Source organism: Dromiciops gliroides, chromosome 1 (genome assembly GCF_019393635.1).
Source record: "Dromiciops gliroides isolate mDroGli1 chromosome 1, mDroGli1.pri, whole genome shotgun sequence".
Lineage (NCBI taxonomy): Eukaryota > Metazoa > Chordata > Mammalia > Microbiotheria > Microbiotheriidae > Dromiciops > Dromiciops gliroides.
This window is the reverse complement of record NC_057861.1, coordinates 303,937,204-303,962,619: the sequence shown is the minus strand read 5'-3', so window position 1 is coordinate 303,962,619 and position 25,416 is coordinate 303,937,204. Positions and strand designations below refer to the sequence as shown.

The 25,416-nt window shown below is 39.8% G+C and overlaps 1 protein-coding gene and 1 long non-coding RNA gene across 4 annotated transcripts in view; one reads left to right on the top strand and one right to left on the bottom strand.

Moving 5' to 3' along the window:
• LOC122728434 overlaps positions 1 to 21,840 on the top strand; it is a 60,421-nt gene extending 38,581 nt beyond the window's left edge. For all 3 annotated transcript variants that reach the window (XR_006353286.1, XR_006353284.1, XR_006353289.1), the window contains 2 exons: positions 4,977 to 5,087; positions 21,708 to 21,840. This is a non-coding gene — a long non-coding RNA (uncharacterized LOC122728434). The remainder of the gene's footprint in view (positions 1 to 4,976; positions 5,088 to 21,707) is intronic.
• Positions 1 to 25,160, bottom strand: part of ALPK2 (alpha kinase 2) — a 180,892-nt gene extending 155,732 nt beyond the window's left edge. Inside the window, 4 exon segments of the mRNA XM_043966972.1 lie at positions 3,965 to 4,082; positions 9,060 to 9,187; positions 24,076 to 24,188; positions 24,937 to 25,160. Of these exon segments, the coding sequence (XP_043822907.1) occupies positions 3,965 to 4,082; positions 9,060 to 9,168 (227 nt within the window). The 5' untranslated portion in view covers positions 9,169 to 9,187; positions 24,076 to 24,188; positions 24,937 to 25,160.
• Between the last annotated feature and the right edge of the window lie 256 nt (positions 25,161 to 25,416).

Genomic DNA, 25,416 nt, shown 5'->3' with positions numbered 1-25,416 from the left:
AACCTATGTATGGGGGCATCTAGAAGAAGCAATAGATAGAGCACTGGCCCTGGATTCAGGAGTACCTGAGTTCAAATCCGACCTCAGATAATTGGCACTTCTTAATAGCTGTGTGACCCTGGGCAAGTCACTTAACCCCAATTGCCTCACCCAAACAAACAAACAAAAAAAGAAAACCTATGTATGATCTGATGAATAATTTTTATTTAAAGCATAAAATCATAAATGAGTAGAGAAGGGGTAGGTTAGAAAAAGTTAAAAGAGAGAGAGAGAGAGAGAGAGAGAGAGAGAGAGAGAGAGAGAGAGAGAGAGAGAGAGAGAGATTGGGAATTAAAGGAGTAACAAAGGATTTTTTTGTTGTTGTTAACCTTGGAAAGAAATGTCCAGGTTGGGGGTGAGTTATCAGATATATTATTTATCCTTTGACTCACCTCCTGGATTGTTTTTAATCTTGTTTTGTGATGTCAGATAAAAGTTTACAGCCCCTTTGGTCAATGACAGAATTGTATGCCTGATTTTAATGCAGTGTTCATGTACACACTAAAGCTAGTAGGGATTCAAAAAGGCTGCATTCCTCCCAAATGAATTGAACCTTCCAGTTATTTTGCCAACAATCTTTTTCAAGCTTCTGCTGCTAACCATGCCTTGGCCTGAATTAACATAACACTGATCACTGAGCTCCCCCTGGGGGAGATTAGGGACACACATCTGAAGCTCACTCTCCTCTACCCCTAATCCAACCATCTCTCTCTCTCTCTCTCTCTCTCTCTCTCTCTCTCCCTCCCTCCTCCTCCTCCTTCTATTTCTCTCCCCCTTTCCCTTTTTGTCCCTTTTTGTTTCTATCTTAATTGCTGCTTCTTTGTGTCTCTGTCTTTCTATTTCTCTTTCCCTGTGTACATATCTCTGTGTCTGTCTGTCTCTACCTTTCTCCACCTCTCTGCTTATCTCTGTCTCTGTGTCTGTGTCTGTCTGTTTCTCTCCTGCCCCTTTCTTCCCTCCCTCCCTACTGCTCTCATTGTGATTTGCTCAGGGACCTGATTGGTCCCTCTGAGGAGTCCATCTGCTTCCTCTGTTGCTGTTATAAACTGTGTTTTTTTCAGTAAAGTTTGGTTGGATTTTTGAAAATCAAAATAAGCTTGTTTGTTGTAAGAATGGGTGTAGTCTTTTAGGTGTGGGTTCCTGTCTTCTCTTGATTTTTATCTGTTGCATTGCTGCCTTGTATATTGCATTTGCATAAGCCACAGTCTTTCACTATGACATAGAAAACATTTATTTATCATTTCTTCCCATTCCTTCTCCCTCTCAATAGACCTCCACCCCCTTTCCCAGAAAGTTAATTAAAACTATAAAGGATACTTTAATGGTTATTCTTGATTAAATACAGAAAGATAGAAAGAGGAAAGGGGATAATAAGAAGGAAGGAAGGAAGGAAGGAAGGAAGGAAGGAAGGAAGGAAGGAAGGACGGAAGGAAGGAAGGAAGGAAGGAAGGAAGGAAGGAAGGGAGGAAGGGAGGGAGAGAAGAAGGGAGGGAGGGAGAGAGGAAGGGAGGGAGGGAGAGAGGAAGGGAGGGAGGGAAGGAAGGAAGGAAGGAAGAAAGGAAGGAAGGAAGGAAGGAAGGAAGGAAGGAAGGAAGGAAGGAAGGAAGGAAGGAAGGAAGGAAGGAAGGAAGGAAGGGAGGGAGGAAGCTGTCTATAACTCCTCTCTCTTCCCTTCCACCCAGATCATTGTGTAAGCATAAAGATCACATAAGCATTGATTTGTCTCACCAAAGCTGTCTCATTTGTCAAAACCTATATGGTCCAGTTAAATGAAAGGGGAAAGCAAGAAGGGAGGATTGGGGGAGGGAGCACCTAGGGAAAGAGAAAGGTGGGGCAGAAAATAAATGTTTCAGTGCCTCATGAAACAGAGAAAGTTTTCCAGATTAGACTTCCTAAACCAGGAAGAGGCCTTGAGAAAGCCAGAAATAGGAGCTTCTAACATCTGGAAGAACTCAAAATAAATGACCTGAAGGGAAAACCCTTGTAGATAAAGAAAAGTTCTTTTTTCTTTGGAGCACTATGAGGTTAATCTTGTGGTTTGTGGTTTAGCCAATAATGGCAAGAAAAAACAAACAGGCCAACGTTTTAATTAATGAATAACAAAGGCTATGAAAGGCATTGTATGCTTTTTAAATAAACCATTTTCAGAACTGTCCCTCATCCAACATTTCTGCACAAATGAAATTGCTTTATTTAAAAAAATGCTTAGGGTGTAAAGTATCAAAATTTCAAAGTTCTCTTTGGTGTATGTACAGTAATTTAGCCTTGAGTTTTATTTAATAGATTCCCCCCAAAGTGTTTAAAATGCCTTTTCCCACATTTATTGCCCTATCCTCTCCATCATCAGTCATATTTTCTCAGTGGCAGGCCAAGAGATTAGAAATGGTTTATTCAATTATAAGAAATTTAAATCCCTCAGGGAAAAAAGTTGCTGTTCACCAGCAACACTAGCAGACCTAACAAGTTTCCCTGAAAATTTTCTATAACTAATTTCCTCTCTTGTTTATCATCACAATGTTTCAGTTTTCCACTTTATGAGGCTCTAGTATTCCCTGGACTCTTCTCTCCCACCTCTTTACCTCAATGCCCTGCCCACTAAGTACTCCTATTCCTCCCTCCTGCTGGTCTAGTTCCACTGTATAAGTGACTTGTAATTTAAAAACAATTCATCAGATTTTAAAATGCCACTCTACTGACACACACGTTGTCTAGGCCAAAACTTAAAATTAACATCATTTCTTGGGTTTTGATGATGTTGGAATCAATCAATCACAAAGTATTTGCTGAGTACCTGCCATCTGCTAGAGCTAAAAGACTTCCAGCCTATTGAGTAGATCCTACAGCTAGAAGGGACTTTAGAGTCCACAGAATCCAATCACCTCATGGTACAAATGAAGAAGCTGAGGCCCAGAGAGGTTGTGACATCCAAGGTCACGTGGGTATCAACTGGCAAATTTGGAATTTGAACGAGTCCTCTGATGTCAAATCCAGAGCTTTTTTTTTATTGTACCACAAAAGGAGAATGTAGAGGACAGAGTCAGAGTCACAAAAGATAAGAAGGTGAGGATGGGTTGTGTGGGAAATGTGGGACCCCCCCCCCAAAGTTAATTAGAACTGTCTGGGAATATCTGGGAGGTGGATTGGGTTTGGCTGAGAACAGAGGCAGGCACTTGAGATGTCCACAGATGGGGGTTGGGCTCCTCTCCTAGCCTAGGAACCCAAGACTAGTCACCTGGGGGAGGAGTTTGAAGGGCTGTCCCTGTGTCGCCTCCCCCATTGACTATACTGCATTCTGATTGGCTAGTTCCTGACACTGGTCTTTGGAGCACAGATTGTGGCTGAGGAAGAAGGGAGGGGCCAGTCAGGGAATAAAAGGGGTTCTCAAACTGCCATTTTTGGGCCATTCCACTAGGGAATGGGCCCATTCTCTAGAGAGTATAAATAAAGACCTTTGATACTTTCTCCAACGCTGAGTCTCAGAAATCTTTGAATGCTTTTATTTCTCACAGGTTGTGACCTGAATCATTGGATGGAGTAACCCACATTGATGAAATTACAGATTCACCAAACTATGGAAGCACTAATAAATGATTACTAGTTATCTACCATTTTAACCTTTCCCTCCTCTCAAAGAAATACATTGATCAGCTTGGATAAAGAGTCCTCATAATTCTCAGATTGTAATATCATTACTGGCACCAAATAATACAACCTAGAACAATCAAGTTACCCAGAAGAACCAAGGAAATCTTGGGTAACTTTTTCTAATACTATCAATGGGAAAGAAGTCAGTCCTCTGAAATTGTTACTCAGTAAAGAAGTTGAGACCATTTATCTGGCCTTGCTTCCATATGTTCCCAATAGCCAACATATGACAGAATACAGATTTTGTTAATAAACAGTATGCAGAGAGACAGCCACTTACCTATATAAATGTAACATGTGAATATACTGATTCTCCAAGGTTTCATAATTGGAAATGATGTTTGATTCACTGATAGCATGGCCATTTTTATACCAAGTTACCTCTGGCTTGGGTTGACCTGGCAACATAGAAATAAGGACATTACTTATCTTTTCTTTAAACTGATGTTTTAGAAAAAAGTTTTAAATCTGCTGATCTGTGATCACACTGAATAGCCCTGGGAACAGCATGGGCATTACCATATAGCAGAAAGACCGAAAAGGTTGACGCCTCCAACATGAGTTAGGTTCCAACAGAGATTAAGGGCATGACTGAGAAAAAAGCTAAACTGGTTTTACAAAGATCATTTTTCTTTAAAGAACCCAAGAATTAAGGAATATGAGCTGCTTGGCTAGGTGCTGTGCTGCCAATCTGGATGCAATTGCCAGAAATTTGTCACTAGCCCTTTCTATGCTGTCCTCCCTCTAGTGAGTTCATTAGTCAGTAATATAGCATTAGGTAATGCAGACTGGGTGGATATGGAGAAACACTGGAATTTCCAACCTGTGGGCTCTTTCCCATTTTCATGAAGCTTCTGGGTCAGGCTGTTTAGGGTATAGGTTATGTAAAGTCCCAGTGAATCTCTCTCTCTCTCTCTCTCTCTCTCTCTCTCTCTCTCTCTCTCTCTCTCTCTCTCAAACTAACCTCCATCTCAGGGAAAAACCCTTAAAGGTGCTGCAACAGGAAAAAAAAAAGTATCAAGACTCTGACATGTCTGGTCATCTTAAATTCCCCTCCAGAATGTGCACGTCATAATCCTCTCATATCAGGTATCTAGGAATTTCTGGCTGACAGCCCCAGCTATCATTAAAGGTAGTGATTCTTATCCCTTCTAAGGATATTTAAAGGAGAAAAAAAAATTAAAGGCAGATGAGGGAGACCATGCAATAAAGACAGCAGTGACATGTAGAAAAAAAGATTACAGAGTTTAAAAATGTCCACAAAGGTCACTCTGTCTCTCATTCATTTTTAGACTCCCTGGCCTCAGCTCTAATGGCTGCTGCTTGACCACCTCCTCTGAGCATGCTGCGAATGTCCTTCCGGGCAAATGCACAAATTTTTCCTGGATGTCTTGTCCCTTCAGGTAGGAACCTGAGTAAGTGAACTGCTGAGTGAGAGGCAGACAAGCCAGCAGGCCAGGACATGCCTTTCCCCTGGGCTCTTGCTATGGGTATAACTTCCATGGGTGTCTCATCCAAGCAAATGATTAAACAAATAGGAATTACTTCTTTGTGATTATTTCTGTCCATTAGGGAAGCGGAACCTGACTTGGACCTTAGAGTCATATGACCTTTCTTTACTTCTCTGTCTTAATGGTTCCCTTTCAATCAGTTTTTATTATCTTAATTTCTTCTGTGATTTATTTCTTTTTCTTTTCAATGTGGTTCATATAGAGCAAGGTTTTGACTTTATTAGGTCTATTCAGCCTGATATTAGGTTTAAAAGTATAAGATGGGTTTGATCATGTGTAGGGAAACAATCACTTTGTCAGGATACAAGGACCATAATTAGCACAGGACAAATTGCTCGCGGGCACAGACATGGGTTTGGGAATAGAAATAGCAAAAATAAGATATAGATGGGACCACCCTGTGTCGTCAGGAACTCACTGAGTTACAAGCACACCCAACTCTTGGATAGGCTTGGGCCATCTGGACCCACCTATAGACTATATATTGAAAACCAATCCCTTAGACTGATAGTCACCTAGTGACTTGATAATTTAAGAAGCCCCTGGATGGGAGAGAGTAGGGGTAATGGAGAAGTCTAATCTGTAGGATTCTGTAACACTGGGGTTCTCCAGATAACATTGAAAAATCTATTCAGGACACAGAGAAGAGCTAGGAAATATCTAGTTTTTTGCCTCTACCTCTGTCTGTCCTACTATAGATGCATAACCAAAAAAACAAACCAAACAAACAAACAAACAAACAAAAAAACAACACAGAGCACATCCCAGGGCATGGAGTCACCTAAGCAAAGCCATTCCATAACTCAACCAAAGACACGCCTATAGCATAACCTTTGCTGCAAAAGTACAGTATCTGTCCTTTTTTCCCCCCTTCCAATTAAATATATAAGACCTAGATTAAGAAATGACTACCATGGAGCAGCTAGGTGGTGCAGTGGATAAAGCAACAGCCCTGGATACAGGAGGAAATGAGTTCAAATCCGGCCTCAGACACTTGATACTTACTAGCTGTGTGACGCTGGGCAAGTCACTTAACCCTCATAGCCCCACAAAAAATAATAATAATAAAAGAAAAAAGAAAAAGAAATGAGTACCAGAAAGGGTTCGAGTCCTGGACTTAGAGTAAAAAGACCTGATCCAGGTGTCCAACCTGCTATGTTATGCTGGGCAAGTTATATGATTTGTCTGAATCTCAGTTTCTTCAACTCTAAAATGGGAATCGTAATGCTTTTTTTTCCCTCCTACACACAGTCCAAATCTACTTTACACTTGAAATTTTATATTATGCTAGATACATATGGTAACATGAACTCTGGTTTCAAGTCCTTCAAAAAGCAAGAGAATAGAAGGAAAGAAAAGAAAAGGGGAGAAGAGGGAAGTGGAGGGAAGAGGAGGGTAAAAGAAGGGAGGAAAATGAATCAGAGAAAAATGAGGATAATACTTGAAAGAGAAGCATAGCTAAGCTCTAGGTGGGATCAGCTCCACCCCTTGAGGAGAAGTAATCATGTGATTTCTCAAAGTAATAACTGACTCACAGAATTGTTATAAGGATCAAATTAGATCATTTATAGAAAGCACTCTAGAAAATAGGTTCTCAGCCTGGGGGTCTGCAGATTTGTTTCTTTAAATATTTTAATAACTATTTCAGCACAAATTTGTAAATCTGTGCATTTTATTTTTACAAGCATTTAAAAACATTATCATGAAGTGTCCGTGAGCTTCACCAGACTCCCAAAAGAGCCCATGAGTTAGAAAAAGTTAAGAAACCTTGGTCCATTGGAAAGAACACAGAAACAGGACATCAGGACACCACGTTCTTGGCTATTTACTAGACCTGTGAGCTTGGTCATGGCATTGAACCTCTTGGTGTGGAGTTTCCCAATGTGTAAACTAAGAGGGTAGTGTTGATCATCTTGAAGAGTCCCCTTCAGATCTTACAATCTATAATATTTAAAAGTGAATACATGGTGTTACTTCCTATTTATATCCAAGTAGGTAAATGGAGCACACTTTCTTGCCCATTAAAGGGGAAAAAATGGTTAAGTAATTTATACCAGTTTTAGTTTATTTTATTAGGAAATGAGTATAGTCACAAAGGATGTTACTATACTGTCAACTCAATTATTTTTCCATTTGACAATTATCCTTTTGCTTCTCTATTCATAGTTTACCCAAGTTTTATCTATTCATTTATCCATTCATTTGGTTTTATTTTTTCAAAGAGGACATACAGGGAGAAGGAAATTAATTCAAAAAGTCATGTTAGTTGGTAGCTGCTCTGGTAGGAAAAAAAAGTAGGAAATAAGGAAAAAGATCTAAGATAGCATCTAAACCCTAGCTTCTTAAACTGTGGGTCACGATCCCAAAGGGTGTTATGTAAATGAATGTGGGGGTTGTGAAAAATTTGGCAATAGTAAAAGGCTATGTATGCCTATTTTGCATACCTATATACCTAAGGGTCACATAAAAATATCTCTGGTAAAAAGAAAAAGGGTTACAAGAGGAAAATGTTTAAAAAACCCTGATCTAAACAAAGAATTCTGGATGAACTGTGGGTTTCAGGTATCTCTACTAGCTGCCACAGATCATTAAGAGTGGATCTATGGGGGTAATAATATGAGAAGGCAGCAAAACTCAGGTTAAATGCAATGGATCCTATTGGTCTTCTACCTTCAAATTTAAAGTATCCATCCTGCTTTTCTGTGAACAATCAGGAAACTACAAAAATAGAAACTTACCTGTGTTATCAGTTGCAATCTTGCCCTTTGGCAGTTTTGCCTGGGAGGGAAGGGGAAAAGCATTTATATAGGGCCTGCTATGTGACCAGTACTGTGCTATTTTTCCAGCCAAAGACAGCTTAGAAGGTTGGAAGGAGGGGGCTGCTGTGCCAAGGCAAGAAGGAGAGTCCAACCTCACAGTCACAATGACACAGATCCAGTCTCAGACCCCCAGAGTCTCTGAATCAGCTGCAACGCCAGTGTTGTCTAGAACTAAGCTCACAGTCTGGTGAGAGGGCTGAGTGGTTGGCCAGGGGGAGAGTATAGGGGTCTCTGCTGGCACTGAGGTGGAACTTGGATTTTTCGCCCCTACTGGGAACCAGGAAGTAGGCTTGAGTGGCAGTGGCCCAGGTGGGGGAGGGGCGCAGGCTCATCAGAGCTAACAACCCGGGGCACACAAAGTTTTGGTGTCTGGTTAATTAGCAAGCTGGCCTGGAGTTATCTATGGGCCAGGGAACAGACCAGGTGAGTGAAGAACCTTTCCCTCCTTAAATCATACCACCTGGGACCCCCTGAAGCTTGGGACAGTGCAGCTTGGAAACAGTGCCCCCACTTTAAGGAGCTAAAAGTCAAGTAAAAGACAGACAGGATGAGCAGACAGAGAAAGGTGAAGACCATAGAAGATTTCTTTAGTGACAAGGAAGATCAAGGTGCACCCCCAGAAGAGGATAGAAACATCAGGGCTCCTACATCCAAAGCTTCCAAGAAAAATATGAATTGGTCTCAAGTCATAGAGGCACTCAAAAAGGACTTTGGAGACAAGTACTGTGCTAAGCATTTTGAGCCTTTGATCCTTACAACAACCCTGCAAGGTGCTATTTATTAAGGAAACTGAAGCAAACAGAGGTTAAATGACTTGCCCAGGTTCACATATAGCCACTTAAGAGGGAGGGTAGATAAAGGTTCTTTTATGTTTGGGAGGATTTTCTATTGTATCAAAAATATTGCATCAGTGAGAAGTTGTTCCTCATAAGAAGCAGCATCGATAAGTGTGCAAAATTAAAACATGAACAAAATATAAATGAAAGAGAACAAAAGGCTTTTTCTGCAATTAGGTTTCAGATGCAGATTAGCCAGTGATGGTTACCAGATATTATGCAGCGAAGAACAAGATCTGATTTCTCAGGAACCTTTTGAGAAGGCAAAGTTGATAAGAAACGCAGAGCATTCCTCGGGGCCAGCTCAGAGTCTGTCATCCTTTTGTGCCATGTAAATCTGGGGGAATAAAGTCTTCTTTGTCAATTGTTCTTCATACTAAATTCTGAAATATATTCAAATTATAGTGAATTCAAAAGACAGTAGCTGTACACCATCACTGTTACTTCAGGGAATCATCTCCATTGGGTAATGGACATTCATAGGGATAAGTGAGCTTTCATAAAATCAAAGTCAGTCAGTCAATCAGCATTTCTGAAGTGCCCACTGTGTGCCAGGCACCATGCTATATACTAGCCCAGGGGTATTTCCTGTGGGCCAAATGTGGTCCTCCCCCTGTTTTTGTACAGACCTCAAACTCAGAATGGTTTTTCCCACCCTTGGACTAGCAAAATTTATGAGTCTTCATAACTAAGATGGAGAGGGAAAAGCTATAGGAAACAAGATGAAGGAATTCGCCGGAAACCAGCAGTGTATTCTATAATGAAATGTATCTTCTCTGATTCTCCCTTCAACACATTGCTCTTGTGCTAATCTTTCTAATGCATGTTTTGGATCATAGAACTACTTTGCTCAAAAACTTTTGATGCTTCCCTCTTGCTTACTGAATAAACTCTTTATATAAACTCTTTATCCTAATATTCAAGGCTGTTTAAAGGTTCCAAACTACCTATCTACTCCTATCTCCTACTAGTCCTCAGTTTGGACTACTCCTATTCCCTATTCTCATCCCAACATGTGTTTTCTATTTCAGGGCCTTTGATCATGATGTCTTATTTAAATCAAATGAAATAATATCTGTAAAGGGCTTAGTATGGTGTCTGGCACATAGTAGGTGGTAGATAAATGTTTTAGCAGCTAGGGAGCTCAGTGTATAGAGTGTCAGGCAGAGTCACAAAGACTCATCTTCTTGAGTTCAAATGTGGTCTCAGACACTTAATAGCTAAGTGAGCCTGGGCAAGTCAATTAACCCTGTTTGCTTCAGTTTCCTCATCTATAGAATGAGCTGGAGAAGGAAATGACAAACAACTCCAGGATCTTTGCCAAAAAAACCCCAAATGGGGTCACAAAAAGTCAGACATGACTGAATACCCCAACAACTGCTAAGCTATTATTATTAGCAGAAGCAGCATATTATGTCCCCCAAGAATAGAACAGAAGCACTATCTCTGCCGACAGATATTCATCATTTTCAAAATCCCAACTCAAATTCTGCCTCCTCCATAAACCAGCCATGCCAACCCCTGTAGCCCTCTTACCTAAAAATGACCATCCCTCCTCTAACTTCTTGCACCATTTTACATTTTTCCTGTGTACATATGCCATTCTCTTTTGCATTATAGTTACTCTGTGTTCACACTTTATTCACACACAAGTTTATAAGATCCTTAAGAGCAGTATATGTCTAGCATTGTGCAGGGCTAGAATCCCTCGACTTGGAGCCAAATGATCTAGATTTGAATCCCAGCTCTGTAACTTCCTACCATTTGAACCGTGTGCAAGTCACTGAAGGACCTCACATTCCTCATCTGCAAAATGTTTTTGTGCAGTCATGTCTAACTCCTCATGACCCCATCTGGGGTTTTCTTGGCAAAGGTACTGGAGTGGTTTGCCATTTCCTTCTCCAGATAATTTTGCAGATAAAAGAAACTGAGGAAAAGAGAGTTAAATGACTTGCCCAGGGTCATTCTGCCAGTAAGTGTCTGAGGTTGGATTTGATATTTTTTTTGGTTGTGTAATGAGGGTTTAGTGACTTGCCCAAGGTCACACAGCTAGTAAGTGTTAAGTGTCAGGTTGGATTTAAACTCAGGTCCTCCTGACTCCAGGGCCAGTGCTCTATCCACTGTCCCACCTAGCTGCCCCCCTGAGGTTGAATTTGAACTCAGGTCTTCCTGACTCCATGCCTAGCACTCTATCTACTGAGCATCTTGTGCAAGTCAGTTCTATGAGCCTCTCTTTTATCATCTGTAAATGGCCACAATAATATTTGTATCATCTAGCTTGGAGTGTTGCTATGAGGACAAAATGTGATAAATATACATAAAACACTATGTAAATTATAAATCACTATGTATGTAAATGCGAATTATTATTATCTTTATAATGCAGGTGCCAAGCACAGTGCCTTGTTCATAGCAATATGTTTGTTGCATTAAATTGAATCTATCAATTTTGGTTTGGTCATCCCCTCTTCTCATGCATCTCCAATAGTTGTTTATCCTTTGTAAATTAAAAAAAAATCCATTCTTTGAACTTTCTGTCTTATCTAGCTATTCTTTCACCTCCTTCCTCCTCTTCCCTGCCCTGCCCTGGTCAGAGGATATATGTAGTAACTGTGTTTGGGTCTGAGTCATTGATAAACTGGAAAACATTTAGAGCAGGATAACCAGGGTGGAAAAGGGCTTCCCAATCCTGCCACATAAGAATCAGTGGGAGGAAACAGGGATGGTTAGCTTGGGGAGAACCAGAGACTTGAGAAGAACATGATGAATGAATGAATGAATGAATGAATGAATGAATGAATGAATGAATGAATGAATGAATGAATGAATGAATATCTCTTATTAAGTGCTTACTGTGTGCCAGCCCCTATGCCAAGCTCTGGAAATACAAATGCAGACAGATGGCTATTTTCAAATAGCTGAAGGGCTATCCTGTGGCAGGAGGATAGGATTTGTTCTGCTTGGCCCCACAGTGTTTAATTAGGAACAATTAATCATTAAAAGTTAATACTTTCAAGAAAATCACCTCATACAACATATCTTTCTTTCAGGAAGAGGATAGATTATGTGATCTCTGAAGTCTCATTTAACTGTGATTCCGTGAGGGTGAGAGTACAAAGTAGTGGGGCCAAAATTTTGGCACCTGAAGTGAGCCTTGCAGAGAGATAAGAATTCTGAGGATTTGAGATGAGGAAGGGCCGGGTGGGGTAGATGGCTTAATAAATGCTGGGAAGTGAGAGATAAAAGAGTTTAAATTTGGAGGAGTCTGATTTGGTTAGAATATCGAAATTGAGGTGTGTGAGGTGGAATAGTATGAAATAAGTCATATGAAACAAAGAGCATAGCCTTCAATAACCACCAATAAAACAAAATATACTTTATCCTTCATTAGCATATCAAATTTTGTCAGAAATAAGCCAATTCCTTTGAAAATGATTATAGAAAACATGACTATGGAATCCTAATGATCATATTTAAAGATACCTTACGCTTTTCAGTCAGTAACCTTCCTTTCATTTGAATTATCATAATCTTGATATTTTTTAAACATGTAGCTAATGTTAATGGTATTCCTATCAACCCAAAAAAGCAATTTCCCCACTTATTGTGTAATTCTCACTTTGCCATTGCTATTATGGAGAAAGCTCTCGTCTTTCTCTCTCCCTAGAATCAAGGTAAGAGAAGGAGAAGACAAACAAAGTTATAAGGACTATGTCGACCTGGGTCATTTGTGTCTCTACTCTCAGTTGCTCATGTGCTGTAATACTGAAAAAAGCACTGCATTTGATTCCTCTCATCATCTCAGTTAGCACATATTGCAACCACAGGGCACTGACTGTACCCTGGGAAGAAGGATGATAGCTAGGGAGGGTTATTTGAGGCTTTCTTTGAGGCTAAGAATCATTGCAGATAAATGCTAAGAGGTTTATTAACTGCAGCTATTTTAATTGGAATTTAACTCTTCTGGAGAGTAAATCCAACATGTACAGTCAACCTGAAGTTACTAGGATGAATGGGCAGGAACGGTGGTGGGGTATTAGCTAATCTTAGATGGTAAATCCACCTAAATGGGGTTCCCTGCCCTATGGTCATGAGCCAACTGAGGACTGTGGTAGCTGTCAGCAAGGAGCAGTGCTTCTGTGAGGAAGGCCACATGTCACCTCTAGGTGACAGGGAACAAGTCCCAGACAACGCACAGAAAAGAGCAGATACTTGGAAGCTGATAGTTAATATTGCAGTACAGATAATTTCTCACCACAGGTAGGCTTGGTCCTGCTTATGCAGAATAATCCTAAAGTCTGACTATTGTAAAATTTTCTGAGTAATAGTGTGGTGTATTGATATATTGTTGGACTTGAAGTCAAGAAGACCTGAATTCAAATGCTGCCTCATACAATTACTAATTTTGTGACCTTGGGTAAGTTATAGCTTTGGTTTTACCATTTTCAAAATGAGGGGGTTGGACTCAAGGATTTCCAAGAAATTTTCCAGTTCTAAGTCTCAAAGCCTATAAATATATGCCCCTTCTAATGAGAATTAGGGGAAGGCAACACTCCTCTAGTATGTAGTGGGACAGGCTGGTTTAGGACTATTATGAGGGAGTATATTAGGAACCAGAGCAGAGAAAGAGAAAGTCTAGGGGAGTTAAAATCATAGAATGTGAGGGCTAGAAGACCCCTCTCCTGCGGCAACCACCATTTAATAGATGAGAAAACTGAGCTCTAAAGAGATAGTCATTTATCTGACACAACAACTATTTAAAGAAAAAACAAGTATTCATATGTAAGTATCCTGACTTCCCATCCAAGACATGACAAGACTGGACATTGATTGATCTCACTGTCCTGCTCCTTTCCATTTTAAGGTCCAGGATATGGAAGGCAAGTGAGATTGTGCTATTATAAATGTACAATATAGAACTAAAATAATGAAGCAGATTTTCACATACTTCTCAACCTCAGTTTCCTAATCTCTAAAATGAGCATAATGATAGCACCTACTTAACAGAGTTCTTGAGAGATCGAATGAGAAAATATATGTAAAGTACTCTACAAATCCTAAAACTATATAATTGTTAGCCATTATTATTATTATCATTATTTTAAAGTGGTGGGGGTTTTTATGGCCATGGATTGCTGACTAGGGCATCCAAATTTAATTTTCAGGTTCCCTCAACCCTACTCTCTTCTTCATCCTTTGTCCTTTATGGTGACATTTTCCAACCTCTTATTCAATCACTCTCACACTTTCCCTCTCTCTAAACAAAAACCTTTTCAAATCCACATTCATGCTAAAATAAACATGATTTTTCCTTGGGATAGTCTTCCTCTGCTGCTTCAGTGGTATAGAGTTGACCTTGAATTCCCAAAGTCATTGTCAGCAGTGCACAGCAACTGGTAATTTCTATCTAGATAAAATGGTTTTAGTTGTGGTCTTAGTAATGAACTTTGCTCCCCAAAAAACAATCAAGCTAAGTACGAAAAGAATTATAACTAGAAGGTAATGAATTCTTTTGCCTTGGGCAATCCACAGAACAGCTAAAAATACAAAATGACCCCAAACCATGCAACCTCCTTCCCCTTCCATAAGATGTTGGTGGAATGTGGGAGGAAAGGCCTAAGGATGCTAAGAATTGTATCAGTTAGGTAGCACAGTGGAGAGAGTGTTGGATATAGAGTCAGGAAGACCTAGGTTTGAATCCTGTTTCATATACCCACTGGCTGTGTGACCCTGGATTTGTCATGTAACCTCTATTTGCCTCAATTTCCTCCCCTGTAAAATAAAGATAATAGGGGCAGCTAGGAGGCATAGTGGATAAAGCACTGGCCCTGGATTCAGGAGAACCTGAGTTCAAATCTGGCCTCAGACACTTGACACTTACTAGCTGTGTGACCTTGGGCAAGTTACTTAAGCCTCATTGCCCAGCAGCAGCAGCAGCAGCAGCAGCAGCAGCAGAAGAAGAAGAAGAAGAAGAAGAAGAAGAAGAAGAAGAAGAAGAAGAAGAAGAAGAAGAAGAAGAAGAAGAAGAAGAAGAAGATAATAGTACCTACCTCCCAGGGTTGTTGTGAGGATCAAATGGAATAACATTTTTAAAGTGCTTTGCAAACTTTAAAAGCACTATATAAATTATATATAATATATGTATACATATATGATACATTTATGTTTGTGTATGTATATATATTACTATTATTATCATTATTAGACAGCTAGGTGACGCAGTGGATATAGTGCTGGACCTGGTGTCAGGAAGACCTGAGTGCAAATATGACCCAGGGTCATATTTACCAGCTGTGAGACTCTAGGCAAGTTATTTAACATCTGTCTACCTCAGTTTCCTTATCTCTAAAATGGGCATTAAAAATAGCACCTACTTCCCACAGGTGTTATGAGGCTAAAATGAGAAATCTGTAAAGTGCTTAGCAATCCTTAAAATGCTAGATAAATCCTAGCTATTACAATTATTAACAGCTGACATTCAATGTGAGAACTTTGTCTAAGATCCAGTGAACTTACATACTTTTGGAAGAAGTGAACCGCTTCTAAAAAAGTAACAGAGGAAACGCTCCAGCAGAGGGTTATAGTGGGATAGATCCTCTGTAAAGGACTGACCCTAACTAATGGATGAGAAGGACAAAGAGTGAGGCCATGTGGAGAGGTTCCACTGTATCTTCTTCCATGAGGTCACAAGATCCAGTGAAGTTCTAAGTACATTTGTCTTAATAAAATCTAAAAGCTGCCTTCTTGATAGGCAATTTGTATTTAGGAGGGACCAAAACCTCAAATTAAGGGAATAAACTGAGGAATTTAAGACAAAGAAGGAGGAGGAGGCTCTGAGGCAGAATATAGCCTTACTCATGCCTCTTTCATATGCTCAATGATTAGCAGCCCATTTGCTAGGTCTTTGTATCAGCTGTGCTCCATTAACAGCCATGTCCCCTCCTTCTCTTAGAATCTCTTGTTTTCTTCAAAATTCTTCTCAAGTGCCATTTTCTATATAATGTCTTTCCTGACCTTTCTAGCTTCTGTGTACCCTTGTATTCACTTTGAATGTGTTTATTTATGTCTGTTGCCTCGCCTAATAGAATGTAAGCTTCTCGAGAGAAGGAACTGTTTCATTTTTCTCTTTGCATCTCCAGTGTCTGACACATAATAGGTTAATACTAAGTATTTGTTGATTGATTGCTCCACGGCCAGGGCCCAAAAGCAGTAAATAAGTAGGTGGGCCAAAAAAAATGGATATAGGGAGAACATTGACTCCTTTCCTTATTTTAGCCTTCATTTTCTAACTATGGACTAGACAAAGAGACCACAATGCCTGGCACATTGATGTTGTTGTTCATCCTTCTTTTTCAAAAAGGATCAAAGTATCATGGGGTGATTTGCTGGTGAATTGGATTTAAATGAGGCAGAATTGCACAAAATCATCAGCCTCACTCTCCTTTCCAAAGTCATCAAAGTCCAGTGACAAGACAAAAGTCAGAACAACTGACAATGGCCCAAGATGCAGTCGATAACCTTGACATTTTCAATATCTGACCAAGCTCCAAGGGCTCCATAGCATCTTCTTTGACTACTTTCATGACCATTGGAACAAATTTTTTTCATCTGCCCATTCCACTTGGCATATAGTAGGCAATTATAAATATTTGTTGATTAAGTTATTCAGGATGCTCATCACCATGTTAGGTGGGTAGCAGTGATGAAATTCTTTTCTATAAAGAATGGATATGGCATTTAAAGGGTGGATAAGAAAAATTGATGGTCAGCCTACAAGGGTGTTGTTAAAATTGTATCAGGACATCTAGGACCAAGGTAGTATGGGTCTTTCTGCCCTACCAAAATTTAGGAAATACCTCAAAGTTCCCACCCTACCTGCTAAGTTCTTCCAGACAAGTCTTTGTGTCCAGATTTTAGAGACTGTTGAAATGAGTCCTCATAGAGCAAGGGCTGAAGCTCACCCCTTCCTGTCCCTCTTCCCTGACTACATGGATTGCTGCAGGACCTTGGGAGATGGAAAATCATATACTTGAGTTACTGTGGCTTGGAAAGGGGAGAAGACACCAGATATCTAAAGGGCTGTAAGATACTGGCAGCCGGGTTGCTATTTTACCTTTAACAGCTTCATAGTGTTACCCTGGTTTCTACTGGAGATTTGGATAATACACTACTGAGGTGAGGAATACGTTTGTTCAGGTAGAAGTGAGTGAAAGACCCTCTGTTTGAGCCTCTGTTATGGGGCTGAATAAAAAGGAGTGTCTTGTGGGCAGACATGAGTTCTTGGAAGTCAGTACTGGATTTGGGTATTTATATTAGTTTTTATGCCAGATATTTTGGGTAGGTCCAAATGGAAGTCCTTAGAGTTGAACCATCCCCTGCAGTCAATATTAAATGACATCGGGTTGGAGGATGATGGTGAAAGATATTTCCTCCCAGTAACAGAGATGAAGGAGGCTAGAGTATTCTGCTACAAAAATTCCCCCTTTAATAACCCTACATGGCCAGTGAAGACAGTGGGTGTTACCTGGTAATTAGTACCTAGATTGTGGGGGGAGTTGAACATTCCAGTTATCATGCTGATTGCTACAGCTATTCCTGATTTCATCAGCATGGTACCAGATTACTCAGGTCCCAGATGAGTGGCATGAGGTTATTGATCTTGTCAATGATGCCTTTTTCTCCATTCATGCCACTGAGATCAATCAGTTTGTCTCTACTTGAGAAGGAGTTCAGCATACTCTCAGCCAGTTTATCTCAGACCTGAAAGGGACCCTACTCCTGAGGACACTGATGTTCACCATTATATTGATGATGTAATCCTGACTGGGCCAAATGAAGTCACAGTTGCAAAATCCTTAGATTTGATGGTGGTACATATGAGAGACAGGGGAAATAGGAAATTAGCCCAAGGAAAAATTCAGGATCTAGACCATTCTAGGTATACATTGGAAGGGAAGAACCTGGATGATTCTAGATATGGTCAGAAATGAACTTTTTATTTTTTAATTTTTTTGTGGGGCAATGAGGGTTAAGTGACTAGCCCAGGGTCACATAGCTAGTAAGTATCAAGTGTCTGAAGCCACATTGGAACTCAGGTCCTCCTGAATCCAGGGCTGGTGCTTAATCCACTGCGCCACCTAGCTGCCCCAAGAAATGAAGCCTTGATACTTACTCTACTATAAACTAAAAAGGAAACTCCAAGTCTTACTGAACTCTTTGGGTTTTCCCAAATATTCCCAGATATCCCAGATATTGGTTTTTTTTATTTCTTCTATCAATCAAAAATCTTTCTCTTTTGAATAGAAATGAGAACAGGATTTGGAAGCTTAAAGGTGCTCACTATCAATTTCTCCCTTTCGGCCCTTATGATCCTTTTGGGACCTATGTTTCTGGAGTGTCTTGCATAGGGACCAAGATGAGTGTCCAGATTAAGTGACCATTTAGGCTTTTGTAACCATTAACTCCCTGAAGTGTCCAGCTATTATATTGTTTGAGAAACAATTGCTTTCATGTTATTAGACCCTGGTTACTATTGAACAGATGATGCATATTATTACCCTTGGTTCAGATATTACCATCATGAGTTGATAAATACAAGATGGGTCCTTTAGCAAGATGGGCAGAGGACAAGAAGCTTCCATTGTTAAATGAAAATGGTACATCCAAGATCATAATCACCTAGGCCCTTCAGGTCCTAGTGTTCTTCATGAACCGGTTGTAACATTGCCCAAGGCTGATACTTTCAGTTTTAGTGCCAATACTTTGCCTGTTTGGTAACCCAATGAGTCCCTATCTATGAGGACCTTAGCTTTTTTGCCTAGTTTACTGATTGCTGTGCCTTTTAAGAAAAGGGTACATGTACCTAGACTTCAGCAACTACAAACTCAGTGCTGGAGATACCCTAAGGCAGGGTCATAGATCCCTTTGGTGGTCTGATGAAACCCATGGTCTCCTCAGAATAATGTTTTCCAATTCATAAAATAAAATACATAGGACTATAAAGCAAACTATATGGTAAGACTGTAATCAAAGTATTTTTTAAAACAAGTTCACAGACTCCAGGTTAAGAACTTCCATTCTAAGGGATGAGGTCTTGCTGTGTGATTGGCCTATGAGAGAGCATTGAGGGAAGACAATGATAAATTTTATTTTATTTTATTTTGTTAAATTTATTTATTTTAAGCAAGCCAGCATTCTCTTTTTTTGGGGGGGGGGCAATGGGGGTTAAGTGACTTGCCCAGGGTCACACAGCTAGCAAGTGTCAAGTGTCTGAGGCTGGATTTGAACTCAGGTATTCCTGAATCCAGGGCCGGTGCTTTATCCACTGCGCCACCTGGCTGCCCCCGATAAATTTTATTTTTGCTTAATTCTGGTGGCTACAGATTTGGATAAGTATCCTTCAACCAGGGGAGAACAGAACTGGATAATCTGCATAATTAAAAGTCCTCTACTTTAAGGACATAATCAATGGAAGAAGAGGTTTTCTGATTCTTTTCATATGCTATATGCCAGACTGAATAACCAAGGGGGTACCCTCATAAGAAAGAGATTGGGTTCATTACTATGATACTATGTTGGAGTAGATATGAGACAATGTCATCATTATCACTAGCATTTATATATCACCTTAGGGTTTGGACAGAACTCTAAAAATATAATCTCATTTTGATGCTCATAACAGCCCTGGGAGTTAGGTGCTATTATTATCATCTCCATTTTGCAGATGAGAAAACTGAGGCAGATAGGATTAAGTAATTTGCCCAGCATCACACAGCTAGCAAGTGTTTGAGATTAGGTTTGAAGTTGGGTCTTCCTGACTCTAGCTCAGTTCCATGCTCTATCCACTATATCATCTATCTGTCTCAAGGCATCATTTGATCCCCTTCATGATTTCTACTGTAGGGGCCAAATTTTTCTTTTTTTTTTTTTTATGGGGCAATGGGGTTAAGTGACTTGCCCAGGGTCACACAGCTAGTAAGTGTCAAGTGTCTGAGGCCGGATTTGAACTCAGGAACTCCTGAATCCAGGGCCGGTGCTTTATCCACTGCGCCACCTAGCCGCCCCAGGGGCCAAATTTAATATGGGGGGAATTAATTGGGTGGCTTGCCAAATATTGGGGTTCAGAAAATAATGAGGGACCTCTAGGTCCAAAGTTTCCTCCCCTCCGAACTGCCTTTTTTAGTTATTCCTCCCAGGCCAATAAGAAAGGAGATTAACAGCCTCTTTTCCACAAACAAATCAGGTTTTATGAATGGGAATAAAATACACAGAAAAGGTGAAATTAATAAGGTCAAGGACAAGGGAATAGGGAAAGAGGAAAATGGAAAATCTCCCTGGCTCTAGCAAAGACTGTTTCAAAACCCAAACTCACTTTCAGCTCAGCTAATTCAAAGAGCTAGGTTTTATTAACTCACCACCAGGGGTCCATACTTTCTATGGGGGTCAGTTGTGCAGCCAGTCTCCAGTCCGCTCTGAAAGCTCCTCCAAGGCAAGAGAGACCACTTCCTGTTGGGGGTCCATTTTTCTACCTTTTTTTCCATCCCCCAAAGGGGAGGTCCTTCAGGTTGTGTGGCTGAGACTGGTCCTCTGTTGATGACACAGTCCACAGCTTCTGAGGACACTCCTTCTCAGGGTTGGCCAAGTTTAAACTAGGTTTAACAGGGCTGCCAGGTGTGGCTAAAATCTCATCATCTTAAGTGGGTACTTAGTAGTTTCGCATTCACACCCAATTCAAACATTACTAAATCAATCAGGTGGGACCCCTGGGCATCTGGCAAATTCCATTAAAATTAGACTACTAGCTGTTCACAAACTCAACAAGAAGTGTACTACTAATAATAGCTTACATTCATATAGCACTTGAAGGTTTTCAAAGTTTTTAGATATATTTTCTCATCTGATTGTCACCAGAACTCAGTGAGGTAAATATTATAACAGATGAGGAAACTGAGGCTAAACCAGGTTAAATGACTTGCCCAAAGTTACAAAGTTAGTAAGTATTTGAGACAGCAATTGAGCTCATGTCTTCCTGACTCTAAATCCTGGGCTTTATCTACCACTGTACCTAGCACTCCATCTCCCTTATCTGTGAAGTTATTCAAGTTGTCCCCATACCTCAAATCAAATGTATTCCTCCTGCATCTCAGAATCTGTATTCCTTCAAGGATCACAGAGCTCAGGTGCTCACCTCCTTGTTAAAGACTTCCCTGATCTCCTTTCCCCTTCTCCATTCTATCTCTCCTTGTACCAAACTTGTGTGTGTGTGTGTGTGTGTGTGTGTGTGTGTGTGTGTATTCTCTCTCCAGTAGTATGCAAGTTCCTTGAGGGCAAAGACTGTTTCCTCTGTGTCTTTGTATCCCACTAATTAACATAAGTAACAAGTAATGGAGCCAGGACTCGAACCCAGGTCCTCTGACATTAAATCTAGTGTTTGTTCTTTGCACTATACCGTACTTCTCCTATTACCCAGTCCTCTGTAATATTTCATTTTTTTCCTTACTATTTTTTGATATATCAACAGTGGGACTTTTGTTATTGTTGTTTTGCATTATTTTATTTTTATTCATATCTGTAAGTTTTTTAAAAGGGAGATCAGAGTTCATTTAAAGTGCGGAGGTGAGGGGCGGCTAGGTGGCACAGTGGATAAAACACTGGCCCTGGATTCAGAAGTTCCTGAGTTCCAATCCGGCCTCAGACACTTGACACTTAACTAGCCGTGTGACCTTGGACAAGTCACTTAACCCCCATTGCCCCGCCAAAAAAAATAAAAGTGGGCAGGTGCTCTTATACCACTGTCTCCTCACCTAGCTCAGCCTTCATTTCCCTACTCATCAAAATTTTTGTTCTCTCTTTTCCAGTTTGCAGATTGGTGGAGAAGATGGCAAGAGAACTGAAGTGAATACCCTAGCTTTCTCTTTGTCATGGATTAACTTTCTGCCCCAAACAGTGGGCCTATCCCTTCTTTGTTCTTTTTCTTCTTCCAAATAAACCTAAAAGAACTCTTTTATCATTCACATATCTTGCAACTCTCTTCATTTTTGGTTTTAACCATCCTGATACTGTTGTTCCAGGTTTATGCCACTTCTCTAGTCATCCTTGATCACATGCCTTTCCTTGTAAGCCCCCTTTCAAAATCTGAGACCTGTGCAGCAGCCACACAAATTTCTTAGGTGCATCTCCCTTTTCTTCTTTCTCAGGATCACTTGTCACTGTGGAATGTGATGCTCAAATACCCTTTAAGGAAGGCTTTCCTCATTAGTGGAGTTTGACAGTGCTCCTTTCCCACATGCTATGTGCAGGTTCCTTTCTTCCTAGAGTCTTTCTCTCCCTCCTAGATTCCCTGAAGAGAATCTGAAACCACCAACTATCTTCTCTCTTGATGCAGAAAGTCAGAAGACTAAAATCTGTCTTCTCTCAGATTCTCAACAACTCTGCCTTAACACAAGAAGGAGCATTCAGTAATCAATCTCCACCAGCGAGAAAAGTCCCACAAATAGTTTTTGAGCCACAGGTTATAATTATATTGTCAAATTTTTGTTTGTTAGAGCCTCTCCATCCTTTGGAGTTGCCTTTTCTTTCAGAGACTCTGATTATTGAAGCATTCCTATCTTTTCTCTCTCTCTCTCTCTCTCTCTCTCTCTCTCTCTCTCTCTCTCTCTCTCTCTCTCTCTCTCTCTCTCTCTCTCTCCCTCTCTCTTTTGGTGGGGCAATGAGGGTTGTGACTTGCCCAGGGTCACACAGCTAGTAAGGGTCAAGTGTCTGAGGCTGGATTTGAGCTCAGGTCCTCCTGAATCCAGGGCTGGTACTTTATCCACTGTGCCACCTAGCTGCCCCCTCTTATCTTTCTTATACCTATTTTCCTAAAGTCTAAGTATATATGTCTGATTATGTCACGCATTCTTTAATTTGCTATTACAAACTAAAGTGAGATGGATGCTTTGTGCCCAGGTAGTTGTCACCTTCCATTTCACCAATCCATTTGTTTTTGTTAGAATTGAATTCATAGTGGCAATTACTCTTGTTTCCTTTACTCTCCAAGGCATGAAGTCATCAGTAAAGTGTCTAATGTATTTATCAGATGCTCTACTTTATAAAAATGAGAATTCCAACATATAGTTGAAATCCTTCATCAACACTAGAATAATAGAATTTTTTAACTGAGAGAGTCCTGAAAGCTAATATAGTCCTATCCCTTACCTCTGTGTCAATGTTGTAACCTCTTTTCAGAAAGTATTGCTCATATTATCCATCCAGTTTGGTGGTCTGTGGAATACTCCCAGTTATATCATACCTATTTTTTCTATCCTTTTATCTCTATCCAAATACCACCTTTAGGTTGATAGATTTCATTAGCTTTTCTTTTCTTTTTAAGCAGAGAAGGAAATGTAATTCAGGTCTAGCCTATTTTATTTGTGTAGAAAAAGTTAAACCAATTTTTTAATGTCCATAGGTAGATTTTAAATTCTAATTATATACCTTATGATGTATGTATACATTCAGTACAGATTTGGTTTCAGTCTTATTCTGTGATAATTTATACTTATCCATCATCTAAATTTATGTTTTAAAGAATTCTCATCTATATTTTTTAAAATTTGAGCATAAAACCCTATCACTTGTTATCCCTATCAAGGTAACTTTATTTTATTAGGCATAGCACTTAAATGCAATATTTTAATTATACTTTTATATATTATTGAAAATTACTTAATTTTCCTAACAACTAAAATAAACCAAATTTTATATTCTAATTACTCATTTGCTTTGTTTATGATCTCACACATTTGCAAAATTTTTGTTGGAAAAATATTAAAGATTTTTTTATGTTTACAAAAAAAAAGTAAGGGAAAGACCAAATACTCATATTGGAAAATTAGACCATTTATCATAAAGTATACATATATACATATGCATATGTATGATACATTTTAGAAATGAAATTCAATTAAAGAACAATGTTTTAAAACTACAAAATAAGAATGCTAGTCTTCCCATGTCAAGAAAAAAAATCCTACATTTAATACAGCACATTTCCCATGTCAAACAGGAAAGGTCATCATTTAATTTGCATGCTTGCATCGAGTTTGCAAATGTCTGAATCTCAATATAATGAAAAAATTCTTTTTAGCCACCATATAGATTATACCAATCCAGAATGGTGCTTTTGTCTTAAATTTCAGTTCCTAAGATTTCCAGCCGAAATGTTATTTTTCATGTTATCCTTACCTTGCTTCAATGTACTTTCATGAAATGCATTATACATCCCTTCAAAGGAGTAAGACTGTATCACCATCCAAGGAATTCATTCTTTAATCTTTAAAGATGAAGCATACCTTTAGCTAAGGAAAAGGTAATGGATAGTAATTATAGCAGCAGCCCCAGCAATGTTGTTCTTGCTTTTATCTATTTTTAAACGATTGCCAGATGCCTGTAACTGACACCCTTAATCAGGGCAGTTTTAAAGTTTAGATGGGTTCATAAACAAGCGAGATTATGGTACTACTATCTTACCAACCTTTTTCAGTTGGTTCTATTTTGCCACAAATGCAAAATCTCTGTACTGACACTTTGAACCTATTTTGATTGTCCGAAAGCCTTCTGGCATTTCTCACTACCTGCAGTTGGCATTCTAGGGCTAAACAAAAAGTAGGAATTGCCAGATAACTCCAAGAAAAGAAGACTTCCTGGCCTAAATAACACAGATAAATTCAGGTCAAAGCTTGTGGAGCCTAAGTCAGCTGGATAATTGCCTCTAGGATTGGCGTAGTTGTTATGAACAGATCTATTTCTTCACACATTTCCTACTTGTTTTCATTGCTGATTCAGCTAGAGAATTAACGGAAAACACCCTTAGTTAAGGCTAAGCAAGTTGGATCAGAGTTATATTCAACTAAAAAAACGTCATTGAGAATATTGTAAACTAAAACGGTGCATAGGGAAATCCACAAACCAGCCCTTACTTCTTCCTTTATTTGGTTCTATTTTATGGCATTCCACCTGCTTTTACATCCCTCTAGAAAATGTGAGCAGTTATATTTCTAAAGCACAAGCCATTTCAGGGGTGAAGACCGAAGCGTGCATACTTACTTTTCACAACATTTTTGTCCAGGAGTCTCTGGAGGAGGGCTGATGCTGGGAGGGGCTCACGAGGATTAAAATCCCAGGCCTTGGATTTGTAACACAAGACTTAGGGGTCCTTCTGCAGGGTCTGGCCAATGAGAAGGTATGTTTATTTTCAGGAATGGGTCTCTCTTCCTAGAAGGTCCTTGGGAAAGTTCGAAAGGAGGAGCATTTTCGCTTGCCCTTCAATTGGCTAGGTCATCAAGCAAAGTGGAGTGTATTTTAGCATCACTGTGATGAAATTAGAGGGTTGTTTCTGTAGTAGGTGTGATTGACGCTGGTGGGGCCCTGGCAGAGGGCTAAGTGTGAAAGGCTGCCCTGGAGAACTGATGAAGCCCAGGGACAAGCTATCACCAATGGCTGGGGAGGCTGAGCAACATGCTGCAAACTTCACACAGACTTTGGGCTCAGCTATACTAACCTTAGAAAAATAAAACATGCCATCAT